Genomic DNA, 20607 nt, shown 5'->3' on the forward strand with positions numbered 1-20607 from the left:
GTGCTAACGACCAGCCGAAAAACTAATAAAAGAGGGAGCACAGTCCCTCCCGATGACGAAGAAAGCGACTGTCTACTTGGTTAAATACAACATCCTTTATGCCTCTGTTATCGTCAGTGGGAGACACGTGGATGCCTTAGTTGACACTGGAGCATCCATCAGTCTTGTCAAGAAGAATATCGTGGACCCAGAAAACATACGAAGTGGGCAACTCATCGAGGTTCACAGCTATGATGACAATGTTAAGCTGATGCAAAACTGGACGACGTTGGAAGTCGAGTTTAAGGGAAAGAAAATCCCGGTCGAGGCACTCGTCGCAGAAGACGTCGAGTTCGTGTTCATATTATCACGACCCGATATGAAGCGCTTCCAAATGAACATATCCTGGAGGGACGAAGTAACGTTGGACCACGATGCGGATAGCCCACCTGCTACTCCAGTTCAAATGCTCAGAACTGTGTAGAGGTCTGAGGACGTACCAACATCATTCCCAGAGTTGATATGCGTAGAATCATATCCACCAGCAACCTCGGTTATTGAGGTTCCATTCAAACTACGCGACACTTCTGTAGTGCGAAAAAAACCCTACAGCATGTCCCACGAAAAGAAATTATGGCTTAAGCGGGAGCTGCAGGGGATGCTAGATGCCGGGATCATCAGACCCTCGACGTCCACGTTCGCATCGCCAATCACCATAGTACCGAAGGAAGATGGCACGTTTCGTCTCTGCACTGATTATCGCCAAATCAATTCCCAGACCGATCTTTTCCCTTTCCCTATGCCACGCGTCGATGACATCATCAGCGAGACAGGAGGGTGCACCTGGTTCTCCAGGATCGATCTATGCAAAGGGTATTGGCAGGTCCCTCTACAAGAAGACACCAAGCGCTTTACTGCCTTTGCCTGCCTTTTACTGCCTTTTACTGCCTACTGCCTTTTACTGCCATTCGACGTGTACGAATATAACCGACTACCATTTGGGTGGAAGAACTCTGGAGCCTGGTTTCAGAAGATGATAAATGAAATACTCAAGAACTTTTTGGGTAATTTCTGCAATGTTTATGTCGACGACATTATCATCTACTCCCGAACAAAAGAAGAACACATGGACCATATGTCTCAGGTGCTCGAAGCACTGAGTACTGCCAGGTTGAAAATCAACACCAAGAAAAGCGAATTCTTCCAAAGAACAGTAGTTTTCCTGGGACGAGTTTTTGACGGAAAAACGAAAAGCACGAAAGAAGAATCAGTGCAAAGAATATCAAAGCTGACCAAGCCCTATGACCTACACTCATTACGTGTTTTACTAGGCCTGGCCAGACATTTTCGGGCATTCATAAAAGATTATGCTACGAAAACAAAGTGCTTGACCGATTTGACTCAGAAAGACACCCCGTTTGTCTGGACTGAAGAGTGCGAGAGTGTGTACGACTACCTTGTCAAGGTCATCTCTTCTGACCCGGTATTGGTACTGCCTGACTTCCAACTGCCATTCGAACTCTGCACTGACGCGTCAGGCTACGGCACAGGAGCTGTCCTCTATCAGAGACACGCAACAGAGCCTCCTAACCGGCAGTTGAAAGTCGTTGGCTACTACTCCTACACATTCTCGAAAAGCCAAGAAAACTACGCCACGACAGAAAAAGAAGCCCTAGCTGTGGTGATGGCTTTGAGGTATTTTCGAAGTTACCTCGAAGGTCGTCAGTTTAAGCTTTTCACAGACAACCAAGCTCTTACTTACCTCTTGAGCTTAACCCAACCGAAGGGACGAATGGCCAGATGGGTGACTGAAATACAACAATTTTCATTTGAAGTGGCTCACCGACCCGGGGAGAAGCTTCCCGACGCTGACGCCCTCTCTAGACTTCTTATTCCAAGAGATACACTCAACGGGAGCATAAACCATGCCCGAATTTGGGAAGGTACCCAGCACTTGGAATTACAAGATGGGAAATTCCATGTGCCAGAGTTCATGATTCCCAGGGTGTTACAACTCTATCACGACAGTCCTGAATCAGGAGGACATGACGGATTTTGGAGGACTTACTGGAAGCTGACAAGGAAATTCACATGAAAGAACATGAAACATGATATCGCCAACTATGTGCGTACGTGCCACGTGTGCCAAATTCATAAGGCCAAATACCGACCTCGGGGAGACGAAATGGTGACCCCTCAATACTCTGATGTTCCCTTCGAGACTATTCATCTCAATTTTGCAGAAATCAAAAAGAAGGGAGAAGGAGTGAAGAAAACGCAAGCTTTTCTAATTGCCATCGATGAATGCACGCGCATCGTAGCTGCAAGAGCTGGCAGAGAAGACACTAACTCTGTCATTTCATTGATAGAACGAGAGGTCTTCGAGAACACGAAAGTCATTGTTTCAGACAATGGACCGGCGTTCCGCAGCAAGAAGTTCCAAAGATGGGCACAGGAAAAAGAAATCACACTTCGATTTCCAGCTCCTTATCACCCGGAAGGCAACGCGTTAGCTGAACGGGCGATACGCGACATCAAACAATTCATAAAAATGTACCCCGAGCTCACAGGTGGATGGAAATGCGCACTTGAGGCAGCCATTGCACACCACAATCGTTCCCACATCGCTGGATTGGGATGTAGTCCGCATTTCGCAGCGCGCGGAGAGAGCCCATGGCTACCTGCCGATCATCTCCTGGGCCTCACCGACAAAATCACGCTACAAGAACAGAAACGACCCGAAAAATATCGATCGTCAATGAAAAGAAATTACGACACACGGCACCTAAGTGCAGTCCCAGAGATTCAACCCGGCGACATGATTTTAGTGCGAAAAGGCCTACAAGGATCCAAGGCTGCCTTTTCTGGTCCTTACATGGTTACCAAGACGTGCAGTCAACAAGGCATCCTCAAGACGCTGTACTACATGGGACCCAACAACACCACCGAAATGGCATTTATTAAGAACAGGGATGGGCAAAATACATGCAAATATGTATCGAAATACAAATACAAAATACTTCGTCAAAAATGTATTTAATTACAAATCTAATTACATTTCCAAAAAAGCATATAAATACAAAATACAAATACAACCAAATGTATTTGGTCTCCTCCAAATACTTTTCCAAATACATTCCTAAAAATTTGCGTCAGCGACTTCAGGGCACCGGCAACGGGTTTCTGAGTATCTCATTTTAATTTTGCATCGCACACTCGGGAGTTAGTGTGCGAGGCTCTATTACCGTAATAGAAATATAATCACAAAAAAAATGCAATCAGCTTGGACGTAATAGGTGAAAAAAGTACAGTTTCAAGCAGCTTTTTTTGTCGATTACATTTTGGTAGAGACCAACAAAGAACCGAGACGACCAAGGCGCAGCACTAGCCAGAGAATTTTTTATTGTTGCAACTCGCACCAGTTACAAAAATCTGGGCGACCCGCGCATTTAGAATATTCCAGGCAAAAATATGGATGGAAATCAGGCTGGAAAGCATCACAAGTTGTCACAGGCACTTATTTAGCCAGTCTGCCTGTGAACGTCGATTACGTCACTATTCTTGCCCTCGACTAGCACCGTAATCACAGTCACTAAACGCTTGTGCTTGATTGAGAGACACTGCATTCGGTGCAGAACGTAGTTTTCTTCCTGCTCTGGACAGTGCCTTTAAAAGCCCCATGGTCAAATAAAGGATGGAGACTATATCTTACAACCACATGCATAAAAACAAGAATTGTAACTTTGGCAATAACATTTATTTAACATAATAGAGGCAAGTGCAACATTAAAGAGGAGACCTTCTCAATACAGTGTAATTTTGGTGCGTGCTAATCAAGTTTCGACTAGTAAGACTTCAGCAGCAGAAGCTTTTCGAACAACGTGTCGCTGAGACGACGCCTGTTGGGGCAAAGAATAAGGCTGCCAAGGGAAAATAGGCGCTCTACGGGGGCAGACGAACTTAAGTTTGTATTGTACCTCAAAAAGACGCGTTTCACAGCAGGGTACTCATGCAGCATTGTGATCGAGGTGCGCGTGTCCTGCAAGTAACGGAACACCTCAAAACGTACGCTGAATGCGCTCGACGTCGCGGTCGAGGGAGTGTGACCCGCAAAGTTAAAGAATGCGTCGCTTTCATCGGGTTGTGGCGCACAGTTCCCAGTAGACCCTGTAGACAGATCCTGCGCAGCCTGCACAAGGAGATCGCTGATGTCATGCGAACCATCGCGTGGCATCCAACGGGTCTTAAAATACGGGTGACTACAAGAAGCGATAATGGCTGGCTTGTCACCCAGGCACAACCACCTCTGGAAACGTCTCTCCAGACTGTCCAGGGCAGCCTGTGCGATCTTTTCTGTGTGCGGACTTTGTAAATTTTCCCGAACTTGTTCCAGCTTCGCTCGGACCGTGAACAACACCGGAAGCAACTCGCCGTAGTAACCACTGTTGCTGCTTCCTTGCAGGCGATCAAGCGCTGAAATTAATGAGTGAACTGTGAGTACAATGAACTAGTATGCGCGACATAAAATAAAAGAGGTGAAGGCACGCACGTTATAAAGCAATTATTGTCCACGTTATGTATATTACTTTGTGGCATACAAAATTAAAGCAGCGTGCAAGACAGGACGCACTCGTCCTGTGTGGTTCTTTTTTTAGGTCCTTTCTTTTTTGCGCACTGTTTTTAATTTATTAGGTCATGAACCAACTCGCCTGCGTTGCTGCTTTATTTCGCTTTGTGGCAGGCTATTATTCATATCATAAATTTCGAGCTAATTAGGTTGTTGAGCATTACACACTATCTACCTGTAGCAATTGGCTTGAGTATGGTACAATATTCCTCAATAAACTCAATCTCCGAGGACTTCAAGGAGGGAAGCTGGAGCTCGTTCGAGAGGTCTTGTAATTTCTCCTTGTTCTGGGTGAGGACGTCCAAGGCGTGGTGCAGAGAGTTCCAGCGAGTGATGCAAGGGGCTGGTAGTTGCTTGCCAAGGATAGATGTAACGACTTCCGCTGATTTTGGCCGACCCGAGGCGCCCCAGTATTTCGAGCACTTACTCATGACGCTGGAATGGAGGCGGTTCAAAGCATGGTTCGCACTGATAGCTTTCTTGACGTCCGCCGTTGCGATTAAACTGAGCGTGTGACAGGCGCACCGCAGGTGCTGTGACAAAAGCGGGCCTGGGGGCTCGATCTCCTCAAACGTGACGAGCTCAAAATCCTCGGAATCTGTTAAAAAAAAAATCCAGGCACAATATAGTTTGGTTGTAAAAGGTCTAAACTCTCAACTCTTAGAGCTTGCCTATACCTGCAGCACACGCTTCTTCGAAGGCCGTTACGCCAAATTCCTTGAATGCCTTCACAAAATTTGTTGCGTTATCCGTGACCGTGCCAGTAATCTTTCCTGTAGGCAGGCAGTAGTCTGTGCAAACGTCCGAGAGCAACTCGGCGACTCTGTCGTAGGAGTGGGTGCCAGCAAATCTCCTACAGGCAAGTGCGGCGGATTGTCGTTCTAGTGTCGCTTCCGATATCTGCAACCAAATCCGGTCGAAGAGGCTATAATAATGCGGTATAAAAATTATTTTACAGAACACAGGCCAGGTGGCCGCATATTTAAGAAAAAGTATGACAAGATAAATAGTGAATACCCAGTGGGCCGTCACACCCAGGTAGCTCTTAGTTGACGTTGACCACACATCGGCCGTAAGACACACGTACAGCGGCATTTTAAGTGCCGCCCTAACTCTTTCGAGATGGGCATCGTAGTCAGAGTCGACTCTGCGACCCAGAGTTCTTCTCGACATGACATTTATGGTTGCTGGGCAAGTACCTAAAAGGAAGTATAAAAATATGCCAAACAAAACAAAACTAAAATTCGATGACATAATCAGTCTACAATAACTAAAATATGCCAAACAAAACTAAAATACGATGACATAATCACTCTACAATAACTAAAATACACAAGCCAAGCTGAAGGCCATAAAAACGCACCTTTGACGAAGGCCACAAACTCTGGCTGCTCGACGAAGGTCAAAGAAAGCATCCCTTTCACAATCAGATCCGTCAATAAACTGTCGAACTTGGTCTGCGTGACCACGGGAGCACTTGGGACAGTCGCAAGCACGAGCCTCGTTTGCTTGAGAGCTGGTTCTGGGCCAGCGGTGCATTGTCTCTTTTTTTGGTTCGGATCACGCCGCACGTGCTCATCGTACTCGACAAGAACGAGAGGATGAATACGCTAGGCCAAATAAACAGAATTATAATAATGATAAGGTAAAAACAGTGACCCAAAATAAAAAGCTCAAGATCTAAATGAAAATTAGGATACCTTCAAATGTGTCCTAAAGTTGGAAGTTGCCGACCGTGACCCTGAAATAGTCTTTTGGCATGACTGGCAGATGGCCTTTACGTGCTTGTCTTCTTCCGCAATGACCTTAAAAAATTTTCCATCAAGGATATTCGGATTTTTCGCCTCTGACGACGTTGACGATGAATCAGCCATGCCCTGTCCCTGTATGTGTAGAAAAAGGCCTTTTGTGTATAAAACTAACATGGGGCGGTCTTTCAAAGACGACAGAACGTCATATGATATCGCTTTTACTTCTGCTGACGAACTGTCAGTCCGGTATTAACACCGAGAACGAACACAAGCGTCGCCATATTTCCAGCTGATTGGACGATGTTCTTTTCTCATGTCACGGCAAAGGTGCTATCGCAAAAGGACGGGGTCCATATCACATGAGCGAATGACATTTTAGTGAACAGCGACATTTGAGCGAACCGACGTTTTAGCGAATAACGGGGGCGCGCGTTAACTCATCCGCCGCGCTGCGCTTTACGCCGCTTTGTGGCGACAGTCTGCGGCGGCTCATTACAAAAATGTGAACCCACTGGTCCCACCCCTAAACGCCGCTTCGCGGCGGCCGACTGTTCGCTAAAGTGTCATTCGGTGAAACGTGGGCGTTCGCTAAAACGTCATTCGATCAAGTGAGTGCCTCCCCCGCGGGGTCGACTTTGTTTCACGTTCAGTCAGAGCGCATCGAACCCTGCGGGCCATCCCAGCCAACCCAGCGCCGGCAGAGTATCACGTGACCTTACGGTTGGGACGAGCGACACGCGGAGCTCAAGGCCTCTTCACGCACTCTCAACGCTGGATTGGGTGGGATGGCGCGTAGTTCCGCTGCGCTCCGACCAAAACGCAGTATTCGCCTCAAGATCGAACCGTCACGCGCACGGTGCCTCAATTTGCACTCAATTGGAGCACAGTGAAGGCTACAGACGCGTGGTCGAAGCTCAAAAAGGCGCTAATTTAGCGTCTAGCTAAACGCAGCGTCTCAAGCCAAGATCTCGCGTCTCTAGCGTTGCTTGTGGTTCACGTTGAAAGCGGGGACGGTTGTGGTCATCTGCTCTGCGTTCACGAGAGAATGCCCATAGGAAACCATGTATAAACAAAAGCACATGTCCCCGCTTTAGAAACTGGACCTCGAGGCGAATAGCGCGGGTTGACTAAAAAGAAAAACAAAAACGAAATCTATAGACGGACGCCGCGAAACGCTGTCAAAAGAAGCAATGTATTAATCAGCAACCTCTTTTTTTTTCTCTTCTTCTTCTTCTTTTTTTGCGAAATCAGCTCTGTCCTTTCACCCAAACCACGCTGTCAACCAGGGAGATGATAACGGCATTTCACTTGCGTCGACGGGCTGCCCCCCCGTGCGGTCCACATGGACTGGCCGTCACACCAGCTCTAGTTCTTTAGCAACTCACCAAGCAAGCGCTCCTCGAAGAAAGAGAAAGAAAGAAAAAAAAACAAAAAAAAAAAAACGCAGGCTTGCGTGATGTTGTTAAGTACTTTCACGACAGCACATCAGTTTGGCTCACATACATCAATTTTGCTCACAAGATATTAAGATTGCGGAAATAAAACTAAATGAAATTAAACACAAACCAAAAAGTCGTTTCGAAGTTATCAGCAGCCAATCCGCAATCGTGCAAACGGTCAGTACGGGAACATTTTTTTTACTGCGGCGTATCTTACTGAGGCGTAGAGGCCGGCAACCTGTCAGAGGGAAGGGGTAACTACTAGGACTTGGGTTTCTAAGAAGGCCACGCGTTCCAGCTGTACGAATCTTTGCGAAATGTCTACACTTCGAAAAAGCAATGAATTCACGAGTTAGGATATTCGCAACCCCAACTATGTGCTCTTTTAAACTCGCTCCTCTGTTTCAAGTTTCGTTCCCTAGGCTGCGCCAGCTTTCGCTGCGCATTCCAATCGCCGCGAGCTCTTCGTTTCAACGCGTCATGTATCGACCACTAGATAGCGGCGACTTCTTTGGATTTGCGAATAGGAAACCAACCACTAAGCGCCATCAACCACTTAGCGCCGCTCTGAAAACTTACCCTTCCGTCGAGCTCCCGCGAAGAAAAGCGTGCACTGTGACAAGCGCCCCACTCATCCGAACGAATCTCGTGGCAGGAGGCACTAGCACTAACACTGTTGCATGTCAGAAAACGTGGAAGTCCTTTGCAAAATCAACAAATAAAGAAAAGAAAAAAGCCCCCTCACCATTTCTAGACACCCTGGACTTCCAAGCCCCTAGCCTCCATGGCTTCGGTCATCGAGAACGTTGTATTGTGCTATTTGCTTTTCGTGTGCTCTATCGGCTCTGTGCGCGCGCGCGTGTGTGTGTGTGTAGAAAAAAGAGCGGGAGGGGGGGAAGGGGGGAGAGGGGGAGGGAGCAAGGAGTCTGTTTCTGCAAGGATGGCTCGTCTCCGGCTCCCTTTTGCACGAGGCGTTCGATTCCGATCTCCCTGACAGTGCACAGACGGCGCCCTCAGGTCGGGGTCCCGGGCAGGCGTGCAGCAGCAGCAGGCTGGCAGTTTCAACAGTTTCAACCACTGTGGTTTCAAGGTCTCAACTATGGCTATGCTTGCCCGCCGTGCCCGGGCGCCCGCGGTGAGCTGCGAGCGAGACGAGAAACAGGACTGGTGTATGAAAAGATAAAGAGTTTCTTGGTTTGTTGTTGCCGTTGACGTTGAGATGAAGAAAGAGCAGCTTAGGACACGTCTTAGGATGAGCAAAACGAGTCGTAACAATGAATTTGAGAAATGTATTTTCGCGCACAAAATTGTATTTAATTACAATTGTATTTCAAATACCCGCGTTTTAGTATTTAAATACACACGTCAAATACATTACCCGATTTGTAATTAAATACAAATGCAAAATACACAAAGTATTTGAAATACGTATTTCAAATACTTGTATTTGAAATACTGCCCATCCCTGATTAAGAATATAATTCCATATCACCCCAGGCGGGTTGAGGACAAAAGCCCCAGCGTGTGTAGTGTTCCAAGAGGCAGACAAGAAGGAAGACGACGATAGGCCAGGACATATCAAGAAGAGGAGGATGAAGAAGTGGAGAGAATAAAAACACCAGTTTTAATCTTGACGCGTTTACGAATCGTTATATGACACACGACGACAAAGAAGAGAAAAAGAACGTCTCAAACATAGCTAAACCTTTGTTGAGGACAGAACCCTTTATATAAGGTTCAAGAAAGAAAGAAGGAAAGCGAACCCTTCTTCATACCACCTCTCTCAACAGAAGATACGGCACCAGGCTTCCGACAATGGAGTTAAACCAACAAACCATCTGAAAGCACCAAGGATGACACATCAATAAAAAAAAAAAAAAAAAAAGAAACGCCGGGAAAATTATAAACTGCACTGGACGCTTCAGTGAGGTAGTCACACTCTAAAAAAAGCCCGTGCGTCTGCTTTTCCGCACAACTCCCGGAGAGCCAATCACCGCAACTTACGAAGGCAGCACAGCGAATGAAAATGCCGAAACTTATGTTTAGACCCAAAAACGCAGTCTGAGTTGCGACATTAAGCAATGCAAGCGTGACGTTTTGCATTGCATAATGTCACAACTCACCCAAGCAGCACGGATTTTGGCCAAGCAATGGCCAGTGGCTGTGGATGGTCTTGCGGCCAGTGGCCAAAGAGTGGCCATTCATCAGCCAATGCTTGGCCGACGGCTGATGGCCAGTGGCCAGTCGCCAATGGCCAGAGAAAGGCCAGGCATCGGCCAATCTCTGGCCACTGTCTGGCCTCTGGCCAAAGGACCATTGCCAGCCATTGGCAAATAATTGGCCAACTCTGTGCTGCTTGGGCAGACTGCGTTTTTTGGTATAAACATATGTTTCGGCAGCGTCATTCGCTGTGCTGCCTCCGTAAGTTGCGGCGATTTGCTCTCTAAGTGTTGTGCGGGAAAGTAGAAGCACAAACTTCTTTTAGAGTGCAGCTAGTTACCGAAACAACCGTGCACCGAAAAGTCCGCACCGAAGCGTCCTACACCAACATCCCTTACACCGAAAAGTGCTAGACCCCTATAAGACTACACAAAGGGGGCAAAAAACGTCGTAACAAGAACTAAGTAAAAGCAAAAAAAAAAAAATGATGTTAAAAATATAACCGGAGATTTAGAAACCTCTTCCATTCCGCCTCTATAGACAAAGGGGGCTTGTTCACTGCATTCCCATACTTTTTATCGCGATTGACTCTTTCAGCAGGCACTTGTGGTCGTTTCATTCTGTTACAGCTGTGGTTGTCGAGTGTCATAAAGGCACGCACTTCTTACATTCTTGAGTATGCTTGGACACCTCGGAATATGGATCCTTGTTTTTGACACATCGTTTATGTTCACCTAGTCTATCATTAACACAACGCTTTAGGTGTGGTATACGAATTCCCCTTTGATTGTGGTTTGTGCTATATAGGTAGGTAAAACGAAGCGTTGTCTTAATGATAGGCTAGGCGAACATAAACGATGTGTCAAAAACAAGGATGCATTTTCTGAGGTATCCAAGCATAGTCAGGAATGTAAGAAGTGCGTCCCACTATAGAATTCGACAACCACAATTGTAACAGAAAGAAACGACCGCAAGGACTTGCTGCGAGAGTCAATCGCGATAACCAAGCATGTTAACAAGCATACAGTGAACAGGTTTTCTTTGTTCGTAGAAGCGGAATAGAAGCGGTTTCTAAATCTCTACTAATATTTTTACAAAAAATTATTATTTTTACTTAGTTCTTGTTACGACCTTTTATGCCCCTTTGTGTAGCCTTATAGCTGACTCCCTCAGTGAAGGGTCCTGTGCAGTTTATAATTTTCCCAGCGTTTTTTTTTTTTTATTGATGTGTCATCCTTAGTGCTGTCAGATGGTTTGTTGGTTATACCCCATTTTTAAAAGCCTGGTGTCGTTTTTTTCTATTTAGAGAGAGAGGTGGTGTGAAGGGTTCCTTTTCCTTCCTTCTTTTTTCAACCCTATATAAACGGTTCTGTCCTCAATAAAGGTTTAGCTGTGTTTGGGACGTGCTTCTTGTCTTCTCTGTCGTCATCTGTCAATATCTCAGTCTCGAATTTTTTTCACAAAAATGTTTGATATGCGCCAGCTCACTTGGGCCCTTAAGTTTTGTTCATTGTTACTAACTTTCTAACAAATTTGCGTAGCGCTTGTTTTTTGTTTTTTTTTTCGTTTTTGCCTCACTCAACTATTTTACTTTTACGTGTTTTGAGTAACCGCCCACTGCCCTCTCTAATGCCTTCGGGCCCTGAGGGAATAATGAATGAAATGAAATGACAATATTACGGATTTAGAACGCGGTTGGGAAATGAACCAATTTTGTTTCTCTGGCTCACCTTTGTAGTTTCCTCCCAAGATGACGATGGCCTTCAGGTTCTCGGTAAACCCCTCGTCGAGCATCATGGCCAGCGCTGCGTTGGTGGCCGGTCCCAGCAGGATCAGCGTGATCTGGCCCGGGATTTGGCGGACCATCCGGACCAGCTGGATGGAGGCGTGCTCCGAGAAGTTTCCGGCGGGGTTGGCCCCCACAGGGTAGTCCTCAGACGCTCCACCGAAGCCGTCCTGGTCGAAGTAGGCCGGCTCCGTGTTCAGTGTGCCGGACAATGGGAAGGCGTTGCCCCTGTACACGGGTACCTGCACCCAAAGACGTGGTCAAACCCTCAAAAAGTATTTCTGCTGATCCGAGGCCAACGCGTGACTCTGGTGCCAAAGAAACGCCTAACTTGGCCCAGGCTTGGCGATCATAGGGATCTAACTTGGGCCTAATGCAGTTTTGGACCAGGGCAATTTTTTGGGGCACTTATATAGCTTTTCTTTGGTTCGCCAGATAATTGCCAACGTGCCAGACATCAGCCAAATATTTATTTATTGTACATACCGTCAAGCGCCAAGGCGTTGTAGAGGGGAGGGATAAAGCAAACAAAAATAAAACAAAATGACCGAAACAAAAAGATGCGGCAACAAATTCAAACAAAAAAAAAATACACTCCGATTGGCAAAAGCTGTAAGCAACGTCTGTTACGAACAAAATAAATCAAATAAAATGGCTCATATCGGCTAATAAAACAGAAATGTAAACATAGATTGTCGAAAAAGAAAATAAACGGGTATAGTTGCGATATCTCCTGGAAGGTGGTTCCACTCGTTTGATGGATGCGGTATAAATGAATAAAAAAAAGTGTTCGCTTGGCAACGTGTTAATCCAGCCGTATTCTGATGGTCTGGATGGGAAGAGTGATAGTTAGGCAATGTAAAGTATGTGTCTCGCATCGACTGATGATGGTACACTTTATGAAACAAACAAAGTCGGAAACACTTTCTATGCAATGACAAAGGGGGTAACAACGAACTGGGCTTCATTGATGATATGCTGGCTGTTCGAATATAATTAAACAAAATTAAACGAACGCGTTATTTTGAATTTATTCGAGTGCTTTATGTAGAAAGGCGTGGTCAGGGTCCCCAAATAGAGACTGCGTATTCCAATTTTGACCGTACAAGAGTGTTATAACGAAGAAGTTTTAAGTTAACTGGGGCCGCTCTTAAGTTCCGTCGTAAATATGCTAACATGGGGTTAGCGTTGGCGATTATTATATCGATATGAGGTTTCCAGGTTAACGTCAATGATATAGTAACACCCAGATAACGGCATGAGTTTACAGATTCGGGTTGAATGTTGGTTAACTTATATGCTGTAGGGCGCGCGCCTTGCCGTGAAACCCGCGTTAGTTTCCATTTGTTAGGGCCGAGTTCCATACGCCATTTTTTGCACGAGAGTAATATTATTTAAATCAGATTGCAAAAGGAATTCATCATCATCATCAAGAACTTCCCGATAAATTACAATCATCTGCGTATAAATGCATGGAAGAGGAAACACAACTTGATAAATCATTAATGAATATTAGAGAAAGAAGCCGGCCTAAAACCCAACCTTGGAGCCCGCCTGATACCTCATCTCTCAGGGATGAAATCTTGCCACCTAGAGTTACTTATTGTGAGCAGTTGGTAAGAAAGCATTCCAGCTAGGTTAACAAATTAGGATCTAGGTTTAATGGAGAAAGTTTAAGTGATAAGCCTTGTCGAATGCTTTAAAAAAAATCGAAAAACAATGCTGTCAGCCTGATGGTTTTTGTCCACTATAGCATGCAAAGGATAGGTAAAATGAAGGAGCTGCGTTTCACCAGAAAATAAGCGACGGAAATCATGTTGAGCAGTGGCGAAAAATAAATTTGATTCTAGGTAATTAAAAATATGAATACAGTATGCGCTCCAAGATTTTACAGGGAATGCTTGTTAGTGAAATGGGTCGATAATTTAATGGAGAAGGCTCGTTACCGGAATTATGCGATGGAACCAACTTGGCAGTTTTCTATTGTATTGGGAGCCTTCCACACTCAAGAGATTGCAGGAAAAGTTCCTTAAAAAGATGGATGAGTGCATTTTAGTTTGTCTTAGAAATTTCGAGGTAATATTATGACTTCCACGTGACGATGATACTTTCAAAGAACCAATTAACTTTACAACTCCAGGAGGATCCATGGCCGTGGGAAACATCAGGCTAAGCTCACAACGTGGAACGTCATAAAATAGATTTCCATCAGCTACAAAAAAAATATAAAAAAAACAACATTATTAAACACTGATGGTTATTCTGCAGGAGGGATTAACGCACCAGACTAATCGCTGATAAAAATTAAGCCGTCTTCATTTATATTGACAGTCTTCCAGAACTTATTGGGGTCCTTTAACAATAGACTCGGTAACGTTTTCTGTAAAAAAATTACTTTGACATCAGACACAGCTTGGGGACATGCGACCTCTGCCGTAAAATATGCTTCCCACCGATCAATCCTGTTACGTAATTTAGCTAGACGAAAACACCGCTGTTTTTTTTTCTGTATTATTGAAAAGACGTTTAGAATGTAAGCATACCAATGTGCTTTAGCATCAGATGTAATATGCCTGCCGGGTTCATGCGCAACAATCAGTTCGTTCACTTTGAAACAAAATAATCACCAATTTTCCTGCACGCTTTGTTGATTAAAACCTGGCAGATATAGTCCAAATGGTGCAAGGTTTTTGGTTAATAAGATCAAAATTGGCTTGATTGTAGTCAGAAATAAGCTTTATTTTTATTATTGATTGGGGGAGCAACTTTGAGATAAAAATTCATTGATGAAAGATCGCTTAACCCTGGAAGATAGGTCAGGGAAGATAGAAGTTCAGGGTGTGTCAACAGAATTAAATCAAGTGTGTTCGTTCTATCATTGGCATACCTTGTTAGTTTCGTTATCAGCTGTGTCAAATTAAAACACACGCACAGACAAAAAAAAACTTTGACTCTGAGTTGAAAGAGGTAGAAAAAAGCTGATTCAGACCTGCTAATATCAGGGAAATTAAAATCTCCTAATAAACAAATAGGAGAACTAGGATATTGACAAACAATAGAATTCATAACGTAATGCAAATCATCAATAAATGTCACTGCGCTGTTTGGGGGGGGGCGGTATCAGATAACCAGTAAACGTCTTGTGTTATTTAAAGTGATGCAAGCCCACACCATTTTTAGATCGGAAGCAACATCTACGCGAAAGGAAGGTATGCTCTGTGACTCTGCTATGAGTGTCAAAACGATGCGCATTATATGGTTTATCACCTTGGAAAATTTCAGGGCTGCATACATGTTTGCTGAGCCATGTTTCCGCAATAAAAATTAGGTCTCCGTTCGTTGAGCTTAACGAACGCTATGGCACTCATGAACAGAAGCACCAACAGTGAAGCCTAAATCTGGCACTTGTTTGGCAAAATAGGGCCAAATAGGGAAATGTGAAGTTTGGCTGCAACTTGAATTTTTGTTCCCTTTCCCGTCGGCAGTAAAAGTTTCAACAGCATCAAGCACCACGAAGAAAACAAAAACAAGCGCCCCAACGTTTAAGCGAGAAGGCGCTGCGTTAGTGCGTGATCGATGCTGCCGCTACCACTGCCAACTGCCTATGAAGGCGTTGACCTGAAGACGGCTTATATATATAATGAGGAAAGTGAAAATATGCACGCGGGAGCTCGTGAGGTAACGTTTTAACGAAAAATACCCACGCTGGGAAAAAATAAATAGTACTCATTGGTGAACCCAAGGGCAATACGTTGACATGACCCTTGGGAAACTCCCCACACATCTCGCTTTAAGGCTGCGGTCCCACGGCAGCCATCTTGAACAAGGCGTTAGTTCAACCAATAGATGGCGACACGCACCCGTGGGGTGGCCGAAACATTGGTTCACAGTGGGATGGCTCGTGCACCATCACGTTCCCCTCGTGGCCTTGCTCGCGCCGCTGCCAGCTGTGCTCAGCTAGCTCAAGTAGCGTGGCCCATCAAACGGATGTATGCGAGAATGTCAGGCTGGGTATAAATTGTTCTCTGATATAGGGAGATGCGGTCGGCGGTTGTAACGGGCTTTCGCAATAAATCTTATCAAGAAGGAATCAAATGTTGATTGACGTGTCAATATTCTATCAATGAAAATTTCCTCTGCAGGAATGCACGCTCAGTAGATTCAATCTTCTAAGACACCAGTGGAAGCGGACGTCAAGTAAACTGCTTCACGATTTACGGTACTTACCTCACCATTTTAATGACGACTAAAAAAAGGTCACGAAATATTATGTTTCACGGGGTCCGGAAGATGTTTTAAAGGTTGTTACATTATAAGGGGGGGGGGGGGGGAAGGGGGGGAGGGGGGGGTTCCCAGAAAACAAACGCCGTTGCAATATATTCGGAAGTTCCGACACACATAATGTTGTAAGTACAGCTTAGGAGGAATATGATGAAAACCATCAGAAGAACTAGGAAGACGTTTATTTGCAATGAAGACGCTATGAATGAACGGCGTTTAGCAACGGCAAGTTATGAGCGTTCGGGAATTTATAAGTTGACGTGATTGCTAACTATGGATATGCGGACAATGAAGATCAGTTTCGTCGGGAGATGGTGTTGCGGTGATGACCTGATATCGGACAACTTATGGCAGACGAACAAGGAAGTTTCTTCTCAGCGAATGGTAAGTGTCCAGTGTCAAGCACAACACGTGGCTACCGAATTTGTCGAAGTTTCGAACACTTACCGCTTTCGACAAAAGTCCTGGCACCTGGGCTAACTTTGTGGAAAGACTCGAAGTCTTCCTTGAGTCCAACGCCATCATGAACAGTAACTGAAAACGATCCACTATTCAGTCGGTGGGTGGCGAAACGTATCCACATCTGCGGAGTCATGGGCGATGCGTACTCTAAGTGGCTGGAAGTTTACACGATGCCTGCCACGATGTCCAAACACATCATTGACGTTCTATGGTCTCTTTTACCTACTTTTGCCCTACCGAAAATACTTTTCTCTGATAACGCGCCCAATCTTGCTTCAAATAAAATAAACAAGTTTTTGAAGAAAAAAAAAAACCGGCTTCAGGCATCACATTAGTGCACCATACCATCCTGCAACTAACGGGCAGGCAGAACAAATTGTGTGCGAAACGAAAAAAAATCCCTTTTTGAAGCTTGGAAGAAGCAGTTCAGTGAAGAATCGCCAGGTTCTTGTTCCGGCAGCACGCATCGGTCTCATCTTACACGGAAAAAACCCACCGAAGCAATATTCGGCGGACGAAGAGCCACACCCCTCGATCTCATGATACTATGGCTTACGAACAAAGATCGAGAGATTCCCAGATCGGGAGTAATGGCAGTTTATTCGGTCGGACAACTCGTCTACGTGAAGAATATCAGCGGATGTCTGGCCTTCCATGTAAAACTTGAGTAGAAAAGGCTCTATGTTGGTTGACCAGGAGGTGTCATCTTTCTGAATACGTTGGATATCAATGCCCTTCAGTGTAAATATAACTAAATCCCAAAACTCTCTTTGTGTACTATGTAACTGCCCTTGTATTTGATAGTAGAAGCTATGGTGGTGATTTGGACCGTTCACACCAGGCTCCTTTTTCTTATTTTTCGCCTCATACTCCTTTGCGGTTTAAATATGCTTCAAGAATCTTTTGGAACGGGGACACTTTACGTCAACGAGGCCATTTGTTCCAAGTAGTCAATCAGGGAATGCTGCTAGAACTCCGTCCCTCATATTAACGAATAAGCCGCACTTCTGAACAGTGCAGTTTTTCTGTTCAACGTACAGCTGTAAAGCAGCATCCTCATTGATTCTACCTTCTACTGTTGCGGGTGAAGAAAGTCTTTGGGTACACGATACTTGAAACAAGTCTAGCACTGTACGTTGTGGTTCGACATCCACTAATGTCGTCGTCCTTATGGAGCCTCATCAATTAATAATTACCTCGTCACCTCATATTGCTCTTCATCAACAGTAAGTACAATAGGCTACCGCCATATTACTATCCAAGAATTGAAAAATTTAGTAGTTCAGTCCTTCAACAAGTTTATTATTTATACATTGTTATTACGTTACATTACCTCGAGACGATCGACGTCCATCGTCGATCTTCAAATACTTATACCTGTATAAAAATTAGACGCACAAGGGGGGGGGAGGTCGGTGGCCGAGTGCATGGTCTAGCGCACACCAGCTCGGAGCACTTGGAGCGAAAGCTCGCGCTGCAGAACCCACCCCGCCTCTGCTTTTTTCGATCTGGAAGAGCATCGTACCGGCGTGCGGTCGTGTATCACTACTGCGTGGCGCACGTTAAAGACACCAGGTTTGCGGCTGTACCGCACTGGCTAAATTGTTCATCTACAGCTGAGACACCAGACGCCCACTAAGGCAGATGTTGTGCATTTAATATTTACATAATATATACATTACAGCATACAGCGGGCACAACCGACCGGGTTGGGGCCAGAGCAGTCGAACGTCTCGTGCCTGCGCGCGTGCACCAGTTCACCGGCATCCCTGGATATCCTCGGTTGCCAACACACAACATCCCTCCCCCCTAGGTCAGATAGTCCTTTAGGTAGTCGGGATGTCGCCGTTGTCGCTGGGGACGATTTGACTGTTCTTGCGCAGGCGCTGAAGTTGGCAACACTGTTTGGTGCCTCGGTTCATGGGGTGAAGCAGGTGAACGTTGTGGGGAAGCTGGAGGTGTTGCCACTGGGGTTGACTCCTCAGGGAAGTCCGCTTGACTCGTAGATGGTGGGCACTCTTCCACCGATTCATTCCTAAGCGATGGCTCGCTTGGTAACGAGAGCTGCTGAGGTGACAGCTCTGTCGTAGGCTCCTCCTCGTCCAGGTATGTGCTCCACTCCTGTCTCCGGATTTGGTCCACGTGCCGCTTCCAGAAACGACCGTCGATGGTACGAACCTTGTAAGACACCGGACCGGTGATCTCAGTGATGATACCGGGTAGCCACTTGGGGCCTGCTAAATAATTGCGGATGAAGACTGGTTCTCGCGGCTCGAATTCGCGTACACCTTGTTTTCCCCGCAGCGCTTGTTCCTCTTGCTTGTCCACCATCTCTGCTTGTAGGTCTGGGTGAACCCGGTCCAGTGCAGTACGGAGTCTCCGACCCATCAACAATTCCGCCGGACTCTTTCCGGTCGTTGAGTGCGGGAGAATATGCTGACTCAAAAGAAATCGGGCCAACTTGGTGGCCATGTCGCCTCCTTCCATGCGCCTGAGGACTTGTTTAGTTTCTTGGACCATGCGCTCCACTTGGCCATTTGACGATGGATGATATGGCGCCACCTTAACGTGCCGGATCTGGTTTCTCTGCAAAAATTCTTCAAATTCTTGTGAGACGAACGCTGTCCCATCGTCCGAGACTATAGTGTCGGGAACACCGTGTGTTGCGAACAGCACTCGCAGCCTTTGACACACTGCTGCTGACGACATGGATGCTATCTGGATGACTTCCAGCCATTTCGAATGCGCATCCACCACCAGAAGAAAAACCTTTCCTTGGAAGGGTCCTGCAAAATCGATGTGGATTCGGGACCATGGGTTTCTGGCAAATTCCCACGGATGCAGTCTTGCACGTGCAGGTTGCGGCCTTGTCTCCTGGCAGGGCAGGCAGGTTCGGACCTTCCTTTCGATATCTTGGTCGATACCCGGCCACCAAACTGTGCTTCTGGCAAGCGCCTTCATGCGGACGATCCCGGGATGCGTGGTATGCAGCAGCTCCAAAACCTGGTCTCTCGCTTGCTCTGGAATGATGACTCTACATCCCCACAGCAGGCATCCCCGATACTCTGACAACTCGTGCTGCCGTCGAACAAATGGCTTGAACTCGTCCGGCAGCCTGCCTTGAGGTCATCCAACCCCCGTCCAATGTCGAACTCTGGACAAGGTTGGGTCGTTCCGGGTGCATCGGGCAATCTTCTGGGCATCCCACGGAATCTCCGGGGCAGTCTCCAGCATCCGGACTTCAAACAGTTTCTCGTCAGTTGAGCTGTCTTCCACAGTTAGAGGCAGTCGACTCAGTGCATCCGCGTTCCTGAGCTGATGAGCAGGCCTGTACTCCAGCTCGTAGTCGTAAGCCGACAACATTAACGACCATCGCAACATCCTCGGCGAAAGCACTTGAGGCATCGGTTTTGCGTGATGCAAGAGCCCCAGTAGAGGTTTGTGATCGGTCACGATCCGAAAATGCCGACCGTAGATGAACTTGTGGAACTTTCGTATTCCAAAACCTATCGCCAGAGCTTCCCGGTCTGTCTGTGCGTAGTTCCTTTCGGCAGCTGTCATAGTTTGAGAGCCATAGGCTACCGGTACCTCTCGGCCTTCGCTATCAACGTGGCTGAGTACCACCCCAAGTCCGTACGGAGAGGCATCACATGCCATGACTAGTGGCTGGTGGACACTGTAATGGGCAAGGACGTCCGAAGACTGCAGTAGCTGCTTGGCCCGCAGAAAAGCCTCTGCTTCCTGCGTAGTCCATCTCCACTTATGGCCGTTGTCGAGCAGCCTGTACAAGGGCTCCAAAGTGTGTGCCGCTCCCGTAGGAACCTGTTGTAGAAGTTGAGTGCCCCTAGGAACGCTTGCAACTCCTTCTTGCATTTTGGCTCGGGTACCCCATGGATAGCATTGACCTTGTCGTCTGTCGGCTGTATTCCTGCCTTGCTGACCTTGTATCCTAGGAATACAACTTCATCCACTCCAAAAACGCACTTGTCCCTTTTTAGCCGGACACCGTCGTCTTGAATTCTTTGAAGCACAGCTTGCAGACGGGTGTTGTGCTCGGCTTCATCTTTACCGCCTACCAGGATGTCATCGAGAAAAACTTGCACCCCTTCCAGCCCTTGCAGC

At 46.3% G+C, this 20607-nt stretch overlaps 1 protein-coding gene across 1 annotated transcript in view; it reads right to left on the reverse strand.

Moving 5' to 3' along the window:
* The window catches only part of LOC8028090 (uncharacterized protein K02A2.6-like), a 45482-nt gene that overhangs the window by 15598 nt on the left and 9277 nt on the right, over positions 1-20607 (reverse strand). The window contains exons 2-3 of the mRNA XM_042286306.1: positions 18664-19542; positions 11687-11984 (exon numbers count right to left, since the gene is read on the reverse strand). Coding sequence (XP_042142240.1) covers positions 11687-11984; positions 18664-19542 — 1177 coding nt within the window. The remainder of the gene's footprint in view (positions 1-11686; positions 11985-18663; positions 19543-20607) is intronic.

The sequence above is a fragment of the Ixodes scapularis genome, unplaced genomic scaffold (genome assembly GCF_016920785.2).
Source record: "Ixodes scapularis isolate PalLabHiFi unplaced genomic scaffold, ASM1692078v2 PGA_scaffold7__128_contigs__length_106722199, whole genome shotgun sequence".
NCBI lineage: Eukaryota > Metazoa > Arthropoda > Arachnida > Ixodida > Ixodidae > Ixodes > Ixodes scapularis.